Source organism: Hermetia illucens, chromosome 6 (assembly GCF_905115235.1).
Source record: "Hermetia illucens chromosome 6, iHerIll2.2.curated.20191125, whole genome shotgun sequence".
Taxonomy (NCBI): domain Eukaryota; kingdom Metazoa; phylum Arthropoda; class Insecta; order Diptera; family Stratiomyidae; genus Hermetia; species Hermetia illucens.
In genome coordinates this window covers 63,375,596-63,395,590 of record NC_051854.1, presented here as the reverse complement: position 1 = coordinate 63,395,590, position 19,995 = coordinate 63,375,596, and the positions used below count along the sequence as shown (strand labels likewise).

The 19,995-nt window shown below is 42.7% G+C and overlaps 1 protein-coding gene across 7 annotated transcripts in view; it reads left to right on the top strand.

Annotated features, from left to right (window-relative positions):
- Positions 1 to 19,995, top strand: part of LOC119659248 (extracellular sulfatase SULF-1 homolog) — a 334,413-nt gene that overhangs the window by 301,930 nt on the left and 12,488 nt on the right. For 5 of the 7 annotated variants that reach the window (XM_038067230.1, XM_038067227.1, XM_038067231.1 and 2 more), the window contains 6 exons: positions 5,156 to 5,332; positions 5,399 to 5,571; positions 13,588 to 13,730; positions 13,785 to 15,029; positions 15,335 to 15,519; positions 15,616 to 15,715. In XM_038067230.1, the coding sequence (XP_037923158.1) occupies positions 5,156 to 5,332; positions 5,399 to 5,571; positions 13,588 to 13,730; positions 13,785 to 15,029; positions 15,335 to 15,519; positions 15,616 to 15,715 (2,023 nt within the window). The remainder of the gene's footprint in view (positions 1 to 5,155; positions 5,333 to 5,398; positions 5,572 to 13,587; positions 13,731 to 13,784; positions 15,030 to 15,334; positions 15,520 to 15,615; positions 15,716 to 19,995) is intronic. The other 2 variants (XM_038067232.1, XM_038067233.1) reach the window with 2 other exon arrangements.

Sequence of the window (19,995 nt, the reverse complement as noted above, 5' to 3'; positions counted from 1 at the left end):
GAGCACAAGGCTGTCGTACGGAAGGTCGCGGTTCAATTCTCACTGGTGGCAGTGGAATTTGCATCGTGATTTGACGACGGATACCAGTCGACTCAGCTGTGAATGAGTACCTGAGTTAAATCAGGGTAATAATCTCGGGCGAGCGTAATGCTGACCACATTGCCTCCTACAGTATACTGTAGTGTCCCGTTACGGTGTTGAATGAAGTGCTCTAACACACTTCAAGGCACTGAACCAATATGGATTGTTGCGCCAACGGTTGTTATTATTATTATTATTATCTTAGTGCTGGCCATTGGCTCCGTTATTGTTTGGAGCTCTTCAATGCTGTCGGAGTGTCGCATCGTTGTCCACTCTGAGCCCTAGAAGTCCTAGGTCTAGATCGTCCAGCTTCTGCTCTTCAATGAGCAGCACGTCCACTTCCCCGGTTGATCCAGTCCTTTCCGCCTCTATGGCTTTCGAGACTTCTTCAGGGACCTCGGTATGTTTTTCAACCGGTGTCTCCCCCGAGGTGTGGCTGCGTCGTAGACACTAAATGCAAATTTTCCATTCCCGTGGAGGGATATGAATTTGGTGAGGCTTCCAAAATCCGCGACCTGGTTGCTCATGATCGCGGCTGGATTCAAAGTCTGTGACTTTTTACCATTTGAGGTTAAAATCCATAGCTTCCAGATGCATGTTTTTGAATATTCTTAGTGTAGTAGTAAACTACTACAGGTTCTCCCACCACGACAAGGAGGTGTCCGAGTGGTAAACACAGCTACTTCTACTCCCATTTTCCATTAGCCTTTCAGATGCACAGCATTGCTTTCTGGCCAAAGCGATTAAGTGTTATCGCCACTGTCGAGAGCTCACCGGGTGAAACCCTCGATTTTTCCAGCTCCGGTTTTTTAGAGTGGATCTATTTCTGATATCCGAGTATGACCCGATGCGAAGGCGACTTTCTCTCAAGGCGAAGAAATAACAAATCACAATTGTACTTTGGTGCCCCTACTTTCTCAATAGCGCGTAGACAATCGGAGATGGCTCCCTAGCCGACGACGCTGACTTTGTTAGCCAATGCCTGCAAGGTTATATCTTTAAATGTTTTCCAGTTGGCTCGGGGCTCTTCGTCCTTGAAGCCGAAATCGCCTTCGAGGAAATCTGGAAACCAACACACACAAATATCCAACATTCAAGCAGCATCGGCGTAGGTTGTCATGAGCATCAGATGTCTTATCTTGTACCCTTTCCCGCATCGAACATATTGCTGCGAATGCTCCTTAATTGAAGGTCATGTGGAGCATGTGGAAAAAATCTTATTCTTGTGCGCAAACGTTGGTATTCGGAAAGGTACTGTCACACTCACACATCAATTCCCGTCCACTGCCTTCTCGCGAAAAAAACTGAATCATTAATTGGTGCATCCGGAAGAAGTGGATAATGGTCCCAACATGGGACGGCAGCATTTGGCTGTTCTTCTAATAAATTTTTGCCAATTCCGATCAACCGGGCTTTCTTGATAATTATGCTGCTCAGGTTAGAGTACGTATCATATCCTTATTGGCGCATGAAGTAAGTGCCGTACATGAAGCCGTTGAGCGAGCTGATTTTCTGACTATTGAAAGAATATTTAAATATTTATTTGAATACTCTCCTTTCATGAATCTTAGTAAAGAATTGGAGAAGACTGTAAATTAGCAACTGAAGAGCGAGTCAATCATTTGACGGCCTAAACTTCAATAAATGTATTAATTTACCTGCAACCACCGTGTTTTCCAGCACTCTTGAAATGAAGTGCTTTAACACACTTTTAAGTCTCGATCCAAATTGGATTATTGCGCCCTTATTATTGATTTTTTTTAAACCTTAAACAATCTATCGTGAAGATCCGCCCTCAAATATCGAAGTTCCATTGAAGCGTTCTGTCGACACGCCTGGACGCCCCTTTGCTAGCCAGGTTCGAGAATGTGGGGAGGGTCCACCTTTGTATTTTTTCAGGTTCCAGTACGGACAGGTGAAGAAGGAAGGAATATGGGGTAAGGAGAATTAAAAAAAACCTTGCACTCGAGGAAGGGGGACCAATGAGGATTGCTATATGTACGTTTTTAACGACCCAGGAGGGGAATGGGGTCTTGTAAACTTCTCACCGTATCTATCAGCACATTAAGGGGGTCATCCCGTGTGTCGGATCTGCGGAATCGAATTTTTGTTTTGCATCAGTTATATCCAAATATAGTGTAGAATATATGGGTAAAGTGATTTTTTGATATTCGGAGTGGTTCGAAAATTATAGTGTTAAACACGTGATAAGTCACATGCCAGATTTATATCGATCGCCGTAATAAAGCTCGTATTTATCGGTCCGAATGACGTTCGAATGACTTTTAATATTTTTTAATAATCCTAGTTTGTGGACTGTAGTTAAGTCTGTACATTAAAATGCCGTTTACTTTTTTTCGTTAAGATGATTACAGCGCCCTCTAGCGTGGCAGCAAAAAAACACTTTTTTTTGGAGATAGGTGTATAAATTGCTCTGTATTTCAATAACGAACTATGCGATCGGGCTGAAAAAATTAATATGCACGCTCAAAATATTAATAAATCTATGGTGAAAAATTCGTATTTGTATCTTTATCCAGTCCTTCACAAAAAATTTCTAAAAAGAGCCAAAAAACGGCCTTCACACGAGGTGACCCCCTTAAAATAATTAGTTCCGTTGCTGCTGCATTATCTAACATATTATTACGGAATCCTTGGTGAGAGTCCGGTGGCAGCAGATAATCTGGTGACTGTACGGTGCATGGGCACTTTGTACATGACCAATAAGAAAGATGAATTCGATCTAGAATTGACCCCGCTGCTGGCCGGAACAAAGGCCATAGACTACCTAGATTAAGTAAATGTACTAATGATCGTATAAATCATGAGTATATCCAAAATACTTATTTTGTAAGATATTAATCTTAAAGAGCAAGTACCAGGTACTGTCCAAGTTGGATATGTCCATGTGGATATCCAAAGTAATTTCATAATATTTTTAATTCGAAGCATTCACTCAGTGGGGAGATATAAGATGCCATAGGCTAATAGGGATTCCCTTTATGCTGTGAATAGTAGGACCTGGCTATTGAGGTTGGACTCATGGAGCCGGTAGTTGATATACAAGGGGATAAATGGTTGCCATTACTATGTCCAAACCACATCCTTCGTAGATTTGGACCTCAGTAGCTATAGGGCTAGATTTGGAAAAATCAGAAAGATGATATCATCGATTTTCGAATGCTTGACTTTCACCAAAGTAGATAAAGTCGCCAAAGAACGGTTTACATAGTGTCCGCTGCCTAGCTCTAGCTAGAGCTAGGTAATTGCAAAACAAGTGCATGAGAGCTTCTTCTCCGTCGAATATGGCGGCATTGTCCTATATTATCTAGTGCCTGGTACACATCGATGTGATTCTGCAACCATTTTTTCCTGTCTAACTCATCTAAACTAATATATACATACGAAAGGAAAAGTTCGTCTGTCTGGATTGTTCAGTGCACCTCTGCACTGACTCACCCGCTAAGAGGATGTCATTTGAAAGCTTTAATGTGATCTTGAAAATCAACCCAAATAGCTGTATTTCATTAGGAATCGAAACGCACCTCGCTCGTTGACAAGCCTGTCATATTGCTAGTATTTTCGCTTGGCATACAATGGAGAATATAGTGTCATAACCTTCAAGAACATTACCATCTTCCATTCCGCGTTTGTTTAAAATCTCCAGTGAATTTTCTCTAGAAGTCCACCCTACGTACAGTGTAGTCTATTGGAGACATAGCCCCAGTAGAGGATGAACTATTACCATATAACCATTTTCCCATGAAACTCCTACTTTTTCAGGACTTTCCTAACCCACAGTTTTATGTTTCGCCGCCAATTTGACTTCATACTAAATTACCTGCATTGAAGCATAGGAAATAGTGTTAACCTTACGCAAGTATTTTTGCCTTATAAGTCAGTTTTAGTCGGGTGTACGCTAAGTACTACCGCGAAAATCTCATTGATAATGGTGGAAAACATCTCTGATGGATTCTTTGACATATTTGACATATTTCTACAGCAGAGCTGGTATTCTCTTGTGGGCCAGGTTATTCAAATCCTAGGAAGTTTATTATCCAGCTGATTTTTGCCTTCGAGAGGATCAATCCGATGTTTTCTGGCCTCTGAGCCTCCTAGGATCTATGAATGAGTTGGGAATCTTTCTCAAAGCCTCCTTTCAACCCCCACGATTTCTGGAAATTGGAAAGCACAGATTAAAGTCGAGGAATCTTATTATTTTTAATAAAACTCAGGTTTGATTTCCCAAATGGAGTTGCTTCAGCACCTCTTTGAAGGGTGGAGGGGGCAAGGCAATCAATACTCTCTTATCTGCAGCTAGTACAGTGTCGATTTTCGATTGGAATGGAGTCGTTGCGTCTCGGTCTCGAACTCGGGTGCTACTCATGGGGTACAATCATGCAGCCGTAATGTTAAAACTAGAAAACATAAGTAAGCTCCAAGCCTACATCACTAGAAATACGTATGTAAGTATAAACGGCCTACGCATTGACAACTTTGTTTGGACTTGAATAAAAGAACAAAGCAAAATATAGAATCGAAGACACTAGGTCAGCTGATACTTACAGGTCTTTTAATGAGAATAATTGGGTCATTTGCTTCATACAATAGGAACCAATTCACTTTTTCTAATGTGTTGAAAGAAAGCAGTCACCTGGCTTCATTATGCGTTAAAATCTTCACACTATTTTACTGTTCTATAAGAAGCTTCTTAAGAATTTCACAAAGTGAAAAGGAATTAGCACGAGTCTATGGACTGTAGCACATTCATACATTGTAAATACTTCAAGTACTTCACGGTACTTTGTTTCTCTGCTTTCATATGAGTACGGTTCAAGAACAAAATCAATTATTAAACTTGTGGTCATGGACTCTGAGTCGCTTTGTTGAAACACGGTGTTTTAAATTCATTCCTCCATAAGTAATTTATCAATGCACCGAAAAATTGTAGCATGTATGGGTGTTCTAGAAAAAGTAAAATTTATTCCTACTTAAGGCATTGTCTATACTCAACCTGACAAATCCCATACCGTTTCTAATTTTTCTTGTTACATGGTTGTTACGATTGATCAAGTTCTCGAAGAAAAACTGGACGAATTAGAGGCTGAGAATGAAGAAATCGAACAACAGAACCAAAGGACCGAGCAGCTTCTACCTCTGCCGTCTCAACAGTCGATACAATCGAGTACCGAGAATTTAGACGCACTTTACTCTGAAGCAGCTTCAGGAATAATGGACACCGAAGACAATGGTAAGTATGGATTAGTAGTGAGGAGTCTTCTCGAATGTCAAAGTAATGAATGAATGTTGTAATTAGTGCAACAAGTTCAATTGGATAATAATCTTCCTATAGCTCCTTACCAGTCAAAGATGGCACGATTAAATTCAGAATGTTCGGATCCAGCATTGTTGGCTGACTGTATACCCGGACAAAAGTGGAAGTGTATAAATGATGACGGACGTTGGCGGAAACATAAGTGCAAATTCCAGGTGCGTATTCAAAGAATTCTACTGTATTAAGCATCTTAAAGATATAATCATGGTAACCTTTTATATTCTGAATTATCTAATTTTACCGAGCGAAAGCCATTAGGTGAATAATCAACCACTCTAGATTCCCGGCCTGATTGAAGGCAACAGGTCCAATGCAAGCCACTTCTTGTTTTTGTGAAAAACAAGACCTTATTGAAATCGGTTTATTGTGTATCCGTCTTTCTGTCAGCCGCACGCATTTCCTCCTAACCGGTTACATCGATTCAAACGAAATTTTAATATGGAAACTATAAAGTCCTACGCATAGAGTGAGTGAAATTTATGTCACATAGAACTTAAAGGGAGCTCCTTATATATGTATGGGCTATCAAATGGAAGATTTCGATTAATACTTCGAAGCAGACTTTAGTTTTGCCCTAAATTGGAAAACGGTTGACTGTGGGGACAAAATATGTGATTACCGACTTTTCACTTTTCCCGGAAAACTTCCCTTTGTGTTGGAGTGTTGGACTCCAGGCTCGGCATGTCGTCGGACTACCAACTAAACACGTCTCCATCGGCAGAGAGCTAGCCTGGAACCGTATGTCACATTATTTCGGGCTAGTCCTCGAAGTCTCCCGCCTTGCAGAGACTTCAAATCACGGAATTCCTTTCACCATCGAGAGGGGAAAAGGAGGAAGGGTACAGTCAGTTCAAACAACCCCCTGCCATCCGGCTCCTCCACCTGTCGAGCTCTATCTTCTTAGCAACGAGAAGGACCCGAATCTAATGGGCAACACGACTCCACCTGCCAGTACTTCTCAGTACTTCAAGAAAAAAAGTGTGATGGGCGTTGTACACAACTCCATTGCAAATCGCACAATCCCAAGATCGTGCCTTTCCAATCTTTTACAGGTAAGACTGAAAACCTCCATGCCCACTTATGAACTAGGTAAGGAAATAGTCAGTCTCACCATGCTACCGATACAGCCATGGATGTAAGTTGCCGATCTGCCTTTAATTTCATTTTGCGAGAGTTGCCACTTGTTTAGAGTGCGTTGCTGTTCTCCACGAGCAACCACCTCCCTTGGCACTTCTCCCTTGCGCTTATATATGGCTTGACACTCCTTAGCAAGAAGGGCAACGGGGATCACTTTCGCGACCACCATCACGTACAGTTTAGAGATAGTGCGGTACGGAAATGCCATCCGCAAAGCTCCCCGTCTCTGTAGTTCCGCGAGACGCTTACAATATACCTCCTTGCCAAGCGCTTCAGCCCATATTTCTGCGCGGTAGATCAGGACAGACTGCGTTGAACTCATCAAGAGTCGTCGTCTGCTAGATGTAGGACCCCCAATCTTTGCAATTAGCCTACTTAAAGCCGGCACTCCAACTGCAGCCTTGTTCGCTGCTGCTTTAATTAAGAAAAAAAACTGTATCTTTGAGTCAAGAGTCAACCCGAGGTACTTTACCGCTGGTTTTGACTCAATTATCGCCTCGCCGAACGATACGGGACGCCAGGGGGGAATTCTCTTTATAGTCAGGATGACTACTTCGATTTTTTCCAGTGCAAGGTTGAAACCATGGAGAGTCATCCATCTGCTTACCCGTCGCATCAATATGCAGAGTCTGCTTTGCAACTGTGCGACAGAGCGTCCAGCAACACGCGCCGTGGTATCGTCTGTATCACTGACCAGGCACGACACTTCTGGCATGTCGAGTTTAAGCAGACTATCATATGTAGCGTTCCAGAGGTCCGGCCCTAGGATGGATCCCTGTGCTACCCCCGACGTGACCTCCATTCTCCTCTGATCCTCTAACGTTTCATAGAACAGGAACCGGTTCCTTAGGTAGGCCGTAAGAGATAGTTCGCCCAGTGGCGGTTCTGACGTCAAGCGTTACGAGGAGCACCACACGTCATTATGGTACATGCCTCCTCCCGGTCGCTTCGATGTTGTGTTAAGCGGTGATGCCTCTGACACTCCTTCCGGAGCTCCGCAATTTCCACCGTCCACAAATACATAGAAGATTTGCCATGCCTCGATACCCTCCTGGGCAAGGAGGTTCCGCAGACCGTCGTTATCATGTTAATGACTGACAGTGGCGGCTGCAGCGCCTCCGCCCACAGGATTACCCTCCAGCGCGGCCCTACCTGTTCCAGCAGTTTCGACAAACCTCCTGGTGTTTAGTTTCACAACGTTCCATGCACAGAAAGAGCGTCAGGGTGGCGCACACGGAGAGTTATTGCAATATACTGATGGTCGCTTGTCAAGAAGTCTTCCAGAAATCGCCACTCGTCCACCAGCAACACCAGTGATTCCGACACGAAGATTACGTCTGGAATGCTTCCCTCCTAACCCATAAGTCGAAACGTTGGGGTGGAGCTGGTGTTTAGAACTACCAGTCCTGTTCTAGGCGCCGAATGAAACGCCCGGCATCGTCTCATTCCGCGTAAGATAGACACTGAAAAATGTTATCGCTGAACACCGAATCCAGACAAAGCTGCCCCCTCGGCCTTGGGTAAGAACCCTCAGGAGGGTGCGTGCCCATAATCCAAACATCTGTAACATTTGGTTGGCGCGGCCCGGATTCATATCCTACACACGACCCAACCAATTCTTATTTCTCGCTGTTTTGAAGTTTTCCCGCGTATTGCTTAGCAACTTCCACCACGACGAGTTTTTGGCCTCAATAGTTCGTAGAATCCGGAAATTGGTTAACTCCGGACATTAGCGTTTGATGACCTTTTCTACCTCGTTCTTTTCTGTGAGGCAGTCAAGGTCTCGGATTTTCAGAGAACTCGTGGGTTCCAGGCTGGCGAACAAAGCTTTCTCTTCCAGAAGCCCTTGACTGCTTCACAGAAGTTTATTCGTTGTCCTCGGACCTAGTTCGACTTCGTTTCTTTTCGTTTTACGAATGAAAGACACTTCTGCTCCGCTATCTTCGAGTTTGATCTTGTAACGGATTTCACTGAGGACTTCCTCAAAAGTCTTGCCTTCCTCCGGCTTAATAAGTAGAGCTAGCGGCCTAGTCCTTCTTCGTCTCCCGACTTTTTCTTTCTGCGCTCAGCCGTTCGTGTCCTCCTTAATTTTAAACAGAGGTTTTTCTGATGAAGGGAGTAAGTTGCTCCTGAAATATATATACATAATGAAATAAAATTGTAGTTTGGAGTAAACTACTGGTCTATCAATTTTAGACTTAACTACAAACAGAAGGCAATATCTAACATTTTACACTTGGAACAACGAAGGACAAAAGTGAGTCTCTCGCACCTACAAAAGAAGACCTCCTCGCCCTTCAGCTTGTTAGTTGGTTAGTTCTGATAAACTTACACAGAAAACAATTTATTATGGCGGACACGAAACAACGATTGACCCGACAACGAAAGCAGACATAAAATTTGGGCATTATTTCATGGAACTTGTGCTCCCTGTAAAGAAAGTAGCTGCTTAGCAGCTAAAAGATACCCTATCTCAGTATAAGGCTGATGCCACAGCGTTGCAAGAGATGCAGCGGACAGGGACTGGTTTCCTGGAGAAAAGTCACTATATCATATATTAAAGCGGCCATCCTGCAACCCAGCGCTCGGAGTAGCTTTCTCATTTAGCCAAAAAATGAAACCTGGTGTTGACTATTTCGAAAACGCGGAGGGCGACACTTTCTGTATTTGCGAGGCAAATTTTGAAATACGTATAAGCCTCATTAACATCGGAGAAGGATACCTTCCACGGGGCAGCGAAACAAACCCACGAAGCCTGCACTAGATATAATACCAAAATCGTACTTCACGTTCTAACAGCCAAATGATAAAGGAGCTGAGTCGACTGGTATCCAACGTCAAATCACGACACAAATCCCACTGCGACCAGTGAGATTTGAACCGCGACCTTCCGTACGATAGCCTTGTACTCTAACCACTGAGCTATCCGGCAAGGCGAAATAGATGCCGCAACAACCGCAGCTAATAGAGGTCCTGGAGAAAAAGCATTGGCAAACGGAAGAATTCTGTATATTAGACATCAATCTCAAAAAACGCGAGCGCGTGCAGAAATCTATAATGAACTCCATCGAGGAAACGCAACTTCACAGACGAAAAGCAGAAGGAGAGGGCAGGTGGAGAACTAACTAAACTTTAGAATTATAAGAAGCACCTGGCGTGGATGTTCAACCAACAAGTCAGCAGAATAAAATCGTATATACCTCCATGGTTATCCTGCCAAGACAAGGAGGGAAATCTGATTTACGACCGTATGAGCCGTATTATCGGAGTTTTGAACTACAGCCAAACTGGGTTAGTATGTTAGCGACCAACTTACGCTTAAATTTCAGCATAGCCAGGATAACGCTGTTTAGGACCATGGGAAAGTTCGGTATCTCGACTAAACTGGGAAGACTGACTAGACTGAGCCTGGACCACTCTCGAGATCTTTCATTATCAGAAATGATCTAAGACAAAGGGATGCCCTATCATGCATACTCTTTAACCTGGCCCTGGAAAAATACGGCGATTTGCGCTAGACCTTAAGCCAAGCATGAATGAAGGTAAGATGAAATACATGGTGGCACCATTATCACCAAAAATAAAAGAAGCGACAACATCGAATAGCACTGGTCAACTGAGAACAATAAGAATGGGAGAATACAACTTTGACACCGTTGATAATTTCTCCTACCTACGGTCAAGAACCATAACCGATAACATCTATGAGATAAAATCAGTGCACAGTTGCTGGCAACGAACAGAGCCTATTTCTGTTTACAAAATTAAGAAGTTGCGACATTTTTCTTGCTTGCTACGTCATGCAGCGGAATCCACTCTCCCAAGACGGGTGGGTTGCCCCAAGTGCACTTGGCGCAGAACAGTAGAGCAGGAGTGCTGGCATCTGAGGGAATCGTGGGGGGAGCTGAAATGCATTTGAAGTAACAAACGATGACACGTAGATGTGGTTGACGCACTATACCCCACGATCATATACATATATGGAAGGGAATGTCTGAGAATCTCTAATTATAGCGAAGTAGTAAGAGCTATGACGCGAGCTTGTTGCAGCCTTATTCAACTCTACTTTGACATTAATAAAATGCAAAAAAAAGTGGAAAATATAGACACATCTTGCTAAATGCGGGTTGGTTGATGCTAGTCTTCACCATCTAAATATGTAAAAAACAACGTCAAATGAAATTTCAAGCGGATTTATTATAATTTATTGTATATGGATATATTGTTTCTATCATAAAAATATTGCTGTTTCCAATATCATTCCCATCCACTTCATAGATCTGGGTATTCATGCCCATAATCAAGACAAGAGCAGTCAAGTGAACTCTTATCGGTAGTGTTGTCAAATTCAAGAGGTTCAATGTTTGCGGCCTTGTCAACTCACAGTGAATAATTGCCACAAACTACTCCAGAACCTTCTGATAAGCAGATATTTAACATGCATTCGGTTAATGAAACTCGTCTCATTTCAGCATAATCAAGCTGGTTGGTACTTTGGATAAAATGCTTCTATTTTCTGCTGCACCCCTGTCAGAGCAACATTCACATTAATCTTTTCGCTTATTAGATGGCGCTTCTGTTCTTTGTGAACCGAGCGCTTCTGGTATTGGCGACCTAAACTGATCTTTATTGGTGAAATATGACCAAGGTCTACATTATCCTTTTGAGCTGTACATACTTCAGATACTATCCACTTCTCTTTGACATGTATCTTAGCTTGTTTTTGTATGCCAACAGTTGAGACGGTGCTTTGTACATTCGTCATTGACAACACCAGACGCTTAATCACATTCATTTTGTCTTCGCGGGTGGGATCATCTGGAATACACGTTAAGAGGATATTCATCGAGAAGCTCTTGGTCTCGTTTTTAGAGATCTTCAACCCCTTTCTCCTTCCGAATAAATTTATGATTTGTCATGTCTCCTGCCGAGATTTCACCGACCTCCCTTTAATTGTTCGAGTTAGCTGCGATAGTTGTCTCATTTCTAAAACCATTTTGGTGCTCCTTTCGGCAACGTTTGCTTCGGTACAATTAGAGAACGCTGCAGTCGCAACTTCAGGGTCATCATGATAACCCTTCCAAACTCAGAAAAATGGCTCCCTAGTTGAGAAAACGTACTCGTCCACATCGGTACCCCACGAAGTTCAAAAATGCAGCCTTTTCTAAGTATAACTTGATGCTTTCTGTGATGTTTATTGGTTTGAACGAATTACACGTGTTGGTATTCGACGATGTGTAAAAGAAGATTCTGCGACCTGATGACCTCGAAAAATTGAGTTCACCCGAAGTATGAGAGTCCAGAGGCTATCCCGGTTCCCATGGTACCAGTATACCCTTGGTAAGGTTTCGTGACCAATTTGCCACTTCAGATGAGTCCCCGTGCAGACTCAGGTCTGATTGCTTTGATTAGGCCTTTGGAGCATTCGCCTACTGCATCACGGCCGGCAAGCCAAAGTGACTACAGGGTCTCCCGGTGCCACCACTCCTCACAAGAAGATTCTAACAGGTAAGCCTGTAGTCCCTCCACCAGGGCGAGTCCTCATGGAGAGGTTCTCCCAATGTATACTCTAAACTCCGCGAGCACATCTCTTCTTCAGAACCGCACTGAAGATATCGCAATTTGCTCTACTTTATTTAAATCATTGTTTTTCGCCCTTCACCTTCGTCCGAAATGAATGGACGGATTATATTTAAGTGTGCTGATAATTTCCTCTGCCTTCCTTCCAGGGTCAGGAATCTCAAGTCCGATATGCTGTGTCGTGTTCAGTTCAATGGTTACGATGGGGAACTTGGGCCGGTGACCAGAACTTATCGCTGAGATTCTCTGCTCGGTTCACTTTAAGGTGGTCTCATCAGTGCACTCCAATTGATCTTGACTTCGGCCCAGGTTCCAACATTTGTATGTAATGGAAAGTTGTCCCTTTGATATTTTATTGTCTTAAGAGGAAACTGCTGCGCCAACAGGATGGGTTGATTTTAGTTTCGCTGACGAGGGGACTATAATAATAATATTGTCAAGAGACGTCGCATTGCGTCTAAATGAAATATTGCATCCCTTTGCTGGTTATGGTTACTTATTAGCTATAGTATCTTATTTAAGCTTATAACCGACAGGAAATTTATTATGTTACCTACTTCCAAGGATTTCAATCTGGCATCTGGTAATAACTATTCTCGCAGGTGCTTCATTGAGGGGATCGGTCCTAATCAGCGCGAAAATCGTGGAAGTAGGTCCTAATACGGAGCACTTCAAAGCGTTGCCCACTGCTGATGCGTCAACCTAACGATTTTAGCGCGCGTTGCTGGCAAGTGAAGAATCTGCTGCATCGAGTGTGAACCTTATCGGAGCTAGCAGCTTATTCCCACTTTATGCTTCCTTGCATCCGATTTATCTGGATATTTTCACAGTTGACGGTACTGGATTTAGTCTAAGGTCCTTCTTTCTTCTCTAGAGACTCAAAATACTTCTGAAGTGCCTTCCTCTTCAGGTAATAGAACTGCGGACACGGCTGCCATCGTTTGGTTTTAAATTTCCTTAATTATAGTAGTTACTGTACTTTCAAAGACCCGCGCGTGAGTACGCCTTCCACATGAAAGAAAATAATTTTGGTGAGGCCTCAAAATCAACCCCTCAACGGCGACTTGAAATCTTGATTGCGGGAAGGCCACTATGTTTAGCTTCCACCTTTCCGTTTTGGACCCTGTAATGAAATACTAAAGTCTACCGCACCACGTCAAAGGGTTGTCCGAGGAAAGTATAGATAGGCAGTATTCTACATATTTTCATATCTAAGAAAAGGATCTCCGATCTGAATTATAGCAACATCGAACCAAAGAGAATTCAACAAGGCTATGCTGATTATTCTTTGTTTTGGATCTTAAGTTGGTATAAGGTTCAATTAACATATGTGTCCCTCCAGGTTAGCAAGAATCGAACAGGTTCGACAAATCGTTTGGAGATTCGCCAAATAGGTGTCCAGCTAAACCATACTTAAATAGGTATCACATCAAAAGCGTACTCATGTTTTACAGTTACAGTTACAAAACCACTTGGCCGAAATCAACAAACTTTCATCAAGAAATAAACGCAATTGCGCTTGCTTTACCCCAGACGGCGTTGTATATACGAAGCTCAAAACAGATCGTGACTATCTTGGACCAAGAATTCGCAAAAGGTAAGTGCTTCTTCCCTCTAAGAAGGGTTCTTCAAAAAATGTTTAATATTTCAGAGGTCATCATGGACTTTTTGCACGTCGCCATAAACGTGAAACTGATGAGCCAGTGGCACTACCAATAACTGAGGAGCTTTATAGTGCCAATCCATCAATGCAAATGTTGAAACTTCTCCATATCTCAAATCTGGTCTCTGAAATCGAAAACCAGCTTGAGTCTGAACTGGAAACATCTGAACGAACACGACGAAAACGAGATACTGTCGATAGAATCACAGACGTTATTCAGGACATTCAAGAAGCCCTTGACAATCTCGAGGAAGAATTCCGTGAAGAACGCGTTCTACACAACAATCGAACTCGAAAAATCAGTGGCGAGAAAATTGCCGAAAAATGCTTCATCGAGGCAAATTTCAAGGTAAACTGCTCTGATATTATTGTCGACGATCATCGAGCCGTGAAAGAGTCGAGACAACAAATTGATTTACTCATCAAAGTCCTTAAGAATAAAATCAACTATTTAAAAGATTTGAAGAAGGCATTGCGAGATAATAGGGGGTCAACGCTTTCGAATCGGGATGAAAATGACAGTGAAAATCTGTCCGCACAAAGTGGTGGTGCTACTATCGAGAACAGTTCAATTGACGCTGAATTAAGTGGACGACGACAAAAAGGAAAAAAAGGTCCTCAAATAAAACCGTCACTAGACCCGCACTCACATCGCCACAAAAAGAATCGAAACAATTTCACGCAATCAGAAGTAGTGGACAGTAATGAGAGAGCAATCATTGAATCCAATCACTTCTCAACAGATCGCAATGACATTCCAGAGACAATAAAAGAAAATCTACCACCAAATGGAGGTGAAGGCACGTTGTTAAATGGCGAGACAATAAACGCGAACAATGGAAAACCCAGGAAAAACCATCGAACTCAGGACAGTCGTGGCGGCAGTAGACGACCACATAACGAGCATAATAGATACCATCACCATGTGAACCATCATCATCACCATCAACAGCAGCACCATTTCACGTTGAATTTAACAACAGAATCCCCTTTCCAGTCCTCCTCCGAGTCCACGAGCACACTACATTCCTCAACAACATTAAGTTCGTTCTCCACCAACAGTCCATCAAAAACATTTAGTGCTGACGGTCAGGACCAAAAAGTTAATGAAAGAGAAGAAGTTTCTGAGAAAGGAGATTCCTGGGTGACATCTTCCCCCCATAGCACGTTCGAAGGCTTCGCAACTGAAAGCTATGTCCATGAAGTCAATAAGATGGAGGGTGGAAATTACAGGTAAGGAGCGATGATTGATCATTGGTATTGGTTGGATATACCCTCCTTATGCTAACTGAATAATTAACCTAATAGGGATGTTGACTCAGTCAGGATTAAAATTGATAAGCAGTCGACTTATTCAGATAAGTAATTAATTAGAGCTAAATTGGAAGGCAATGTTGCTTGAAAATTGATTTCATGAAAGGAAAAACGTGGAACATTTTATTTTGTACCTGTCCTGGGTCTTACATTCTTAATCTTTATTAACATTAAGCTAAAATTTCACTGCTTTGGATTGAAATGCTTTTATCCTAACAATGCAGGAATAACGACTCAACATACGGAGAATTCAGTACTGAAGGACAATGGCTAGAACCCGTCACAGTGAGTGCATTAGCGGAACCAGTTATTACTCCTGATAATCCCATAATAACAACCTCTGCCACGCCAACTCCCGTGCAGCTAAGAACCACAACCACTACAAATGACATAACGAACATTTTCAAAGGTAAAGCAAAATAAAAACTTTTAGATTCTTATACAATCTGAGAACATTCTTTCCATCTACTAATTCCTATTTTTTCCTTTCTTGTCTACATTTCAGGACATGGATCTAAACCATTCAATACGAATGATCCGTTCCATCAGCAAAAGTATCCATTCTCGGCACCTGCTGAGTGCTATTGTGAACCGGATATTGAAAGGTAAGGAGAAACGCGTCATGTTCTTTCTCTCCTACGAAGTTGGCAGGGAAAGTATCTGAGAACAAGAATTTCACGTGGCATCGACAAATACATATGTGAACGATTTGTTATCATCGTCATTTTGAAAGTTTGATCCTTTCGTTGGCAGAAAGTAATTTCCAATATTCTGTTCACGTATATTTAACTCAATGTAGTACGGTAGCAATCGGAGCCATCACGTACAGACTATCAAGGATATCTTTGGTCTTTTCCCCTATTTTGCATCGATTTTGAGAAATTCGATTTAATCTATTGTTAAATGTTAAAGAAGATTTCCGTTACTTTGAATTCTTCAGATTTCCATCAGAGATTTTATATCGCATTCAACATATTCAATACTTCGGCGAATTTTATTTTGAATAATTTGAAGTTCGATGGAGTCTTAGATATTAGTAGCAATACTAATATCTAAGACTCCATCTCCATGTCCTGCTTCTCTTCCTCTTTTCTATCGTCAATAGCGCCAAGCCAGTCTTTGCCTCTGATTTCCTTTAAAGGCGATCCTACCCTTGGTCTTGTGATTAACTGTGACGTCTGCAACACTTCTCGAAACCAGAGCGGCGAATGCTTCTGGAAATTTAGGTGCCATTTGCGACTACAACGTTGTAAATATGCGTGTTCTTCAATCGAATCAAAAATCAGGTGGGTTCTGAAAGGCCAAATGAGCTTCAAAGCAACGAATTTTTAGTGGCACTGGAGGAGGAGGATAAATGAGTTGTTGCTGAACTATCAATGAAGTTCTATGAAAAATTCTATCCCTGAGTTATGTACAAAATTCGATTCCCCACGAATTATTCCTATGGAATAAGTAAAGTCGACTGAACAATTGCATTTCACACCTGAGTAGGCAAAAATCGGTCGTCACTTGTGGATTCTTTAAAAAAAAATGTTAATCTTAAAAACGCCTACTAAAACAAAACACCGCATCGAAATAAATAGTAAAATTGCATTCTGGTAAGATCTTATTGTGTTTTTGGTGCGATGGATGGGTGAATATTCGGGGATCCCCTAATTCACTTTGAGCTGTTACCACGCAACCAAACTCTCATAGCAACAGAATACTGTATCCAACAAGAGCGTCTCGAGGCAGCGTTGAAGAGAAAACGTTCCAACCATCTCGATTCAGCGATCGCATCCTCCGATTCCGAAATCCGATCAATGATACATTGTCTTCGCCAACAGAATTTACCCAGCGCTTTCGGGGGTCTCCTACCAGTCTTCGTATTTCTGTTCACCCTTCCCTTCAAGATATCCGGGTGCCATACATACTTTTAACATGGTCAGTCCATTGCAGCTTCCAAAATTTGATTAATTTGGAGACTTCAGGGTTGTCAAATAATTGGTATAACTCATCTGATTCACAATTGGCCGTCTTCCCATTTAGCTCCTATTATTCTCCTCAGGACCCACCTCTCGTAGGTATTGAACTGTTTTTCGGAAATTTGTGTTAGGGTCCATGTTTCACATCGGTAGCATAACACAAGTCATATTATCGCTTTGTATACTTGGAATCTTGCTTTCCTGTAAAAAGAGCTGGCTTTTAAAATCGGCAGCACCGTATAGAAGAGTCTGTTTGGGAGTTAAATTCGACGCTTTATTTCATCACAATGTTACACCCAAGGAAAGGAAAGTTGCGGAGGTAGGTCGGCAGCAGTTGATTCGTTCCTCCTCCCCTGGCCTTGCCCCTCATATTTTGACTTGTTCCGCTCCTTAGACAATCCTTTGAAGGAAATAATTTTTCACTGGATGCCGTAAAAACAGGACTTACGGATTTCTTTCGATCCAAGTCATCTGAATTTTAGAAAAGAAGATGTTGTTGCCCGTTGACAGAATTTAATAAACCACGAAGGAAACTATGTACTAGGGCACAATTATAGTCTTTCATAAAAACGCGCTGTCAAAGCTGAATCTATTATTATTATTCTGTTAAGGGAAAGTCGCACCGCGTCCTTGAAGAACCTGGCCCCTTCTTTGCTAGTTCGTCCGCTGCCTCGTTGCCTGCCAACCCAGCGCGGCCTGGAACCTAAAGTATCCAGACCTTCTTGGACGAGCCGAGTGTATTCAGTCTCTCAAGGCATTCTCATACCAGTTTAGAGTTCACCTGGTTGGGCCTAAGTGCCTTGGTCGCTGCTTGGCTATCGGTGAGAATAGCTATGTTCTGCCCCCTATAGTTCCTTGGCAGATTAAAGGAGGCACATTTGTCTATGGCGTATATTTCCGCCTGGAATATGCTAGTGTACCTGCCCATTGGCTCAAAGTACATTTTCCTTGGACCAATGACACCCGCACCCACTCCCTCTGCTGTGAGGGATCCGTGTACCAAGTAATCAGTTGCTGGTTTAAGCCGTATGTCGCAGCCACGCTCTCCCAGTTTGCCTTGTTACTCCAACGTGTTTCAAACTTCCTATCGAAGTGAAACCTCGTTGTCATGTTATCCCTTGGTATCAGTAATTCGGGATACCGCCTAGAAAGAATATCAATTTTCCTTCGATTTAGGCAGCTCCCCACCTCATACTACCGGCCATCCTGAATATTGCCCTCCTGGCCTACATCTGTATGTGCACATAGAGAGGGATTAATCCCAGAAGGACCTGCAGGGATGCCGTCGGGTATGTCCTCATTGCCCCACTGATACACACGCAAGCCAACCTTTGGAGCTTATGTAATTCCCTGGCTTGTGTGCTGAGTTCTTTCGGCCCAGATTACCGCTCCATAGATAATCATTGGCCTTACTATTGCAGTATATATCCAAAGTAGTATCTCCGGGCTGCAACCCCATTTTTTTCCTGCTATGGATCTGCAAGTAATCAGAACCCTCGTGGCTTTCCGACAAGTGTTTCCGACATGTGTCTCCCAAAGTAATTTTTGGTCTAGGGTAATTCCCAAATATTTGACCTCTGTTTCTCGTTTCACTTCCATATCATGTAATGTTATGGCTCCCAGGTGATCAAACTTACGCCTCCTAGTGAATGGTACTATGGTGGTTTTGGCGGGGTTGATTCGCACTCCCACCTTCTTGCACCAGGCACTAGTAGCCTCTTAGTCCAGTTTGGATCCTATCACATAGGGTATCTTCATATTTGCCCCTACAGATTAAAACAATGTCGTCCACGTAACCCTGGACTTGTATTCCAGTATTTGTTCACACGTTCAGGAGTTCATCCATTACCATACTCCACATCAGCGGCGATCGTACCCCACCGTGTGGACAGCCTTGAGTGGTATTTATGACAATAGAATTTGTTCCTCTCGGTACTTCTATTTGCCTGCTTTCTAACATTATGCCCATCCAGAATGCCAGGGTGTTTTCCACTTCTTTGCGGCTCAGGGCATCTTGTATCTCTGTGTGCGATGTATTGTCGAATGCTCCTTCGATATCCAAAAACACGCACAGTGCAATTTCTTTTGTTTCTATAGCATCCCGTAGTACCTCTGTCAGCTGATACAGAGCAGTTTCAGTTGACTGTTCTGCCCGGTAAGCGTGCTGACAGTAATGTAAGGGATTACGCTTTAGCACGTTAGTTCTAATATATTCTCTATTACCCTTTCCACCGTTTTAAGTACGAACGATGTTAGGCAAATTGGTCTGAAAGATTTAGGGTGAAAAGAATCCTTTTTACCCGCTTTCGGAATAAAGACCATTTTTGCCGGTCTCCATGCCCTTGGTATGTATCCCAATGCTATACTCCCCCTTACCACCCTCAGAAGAGACTCTAAGATAATTCCTAGGCCTCTCTGGATAAGTCCTGGGAAAATGCCATCTACTCCGGGAGATTTCAGTGGTTTAAAAGTTGCCACTACCCATCTTAGCCTAGCTTCTGAGCACACCTCTTTTGCTAGTTTCCAGCTCTCCTTCCTTCCCCTTTTATTCGTTGTTGGGGTGTCAGGCAGAATGTTGTCGCCTGCCACCGTGGGGTAGGACCCCGGGAAATGTGTTCTGAGAACCTGAGAAACCTTTCCGTCATGTTGGTAATACGATGCAACTGGCCTAACATTGGTTGCTTGATTCTGAAGCCAAATTAATGGCTGCGAATCCGATTGTATTCTTTAATGATAGTCATATACGTACATAGTGATGCGAGTCTATCTATTAGCCCCGCGACAGGCTTATGTCAACAAGATAGTGATCCTAGTATATATTGACCTCTGTGATTACGCAAACGGACTTTATGCCAAAATGTAAGTTTCAGCGTTGAGAATAATATTTTCCGCAGTTCTAGGCTTAATCGATGCGGAACCTT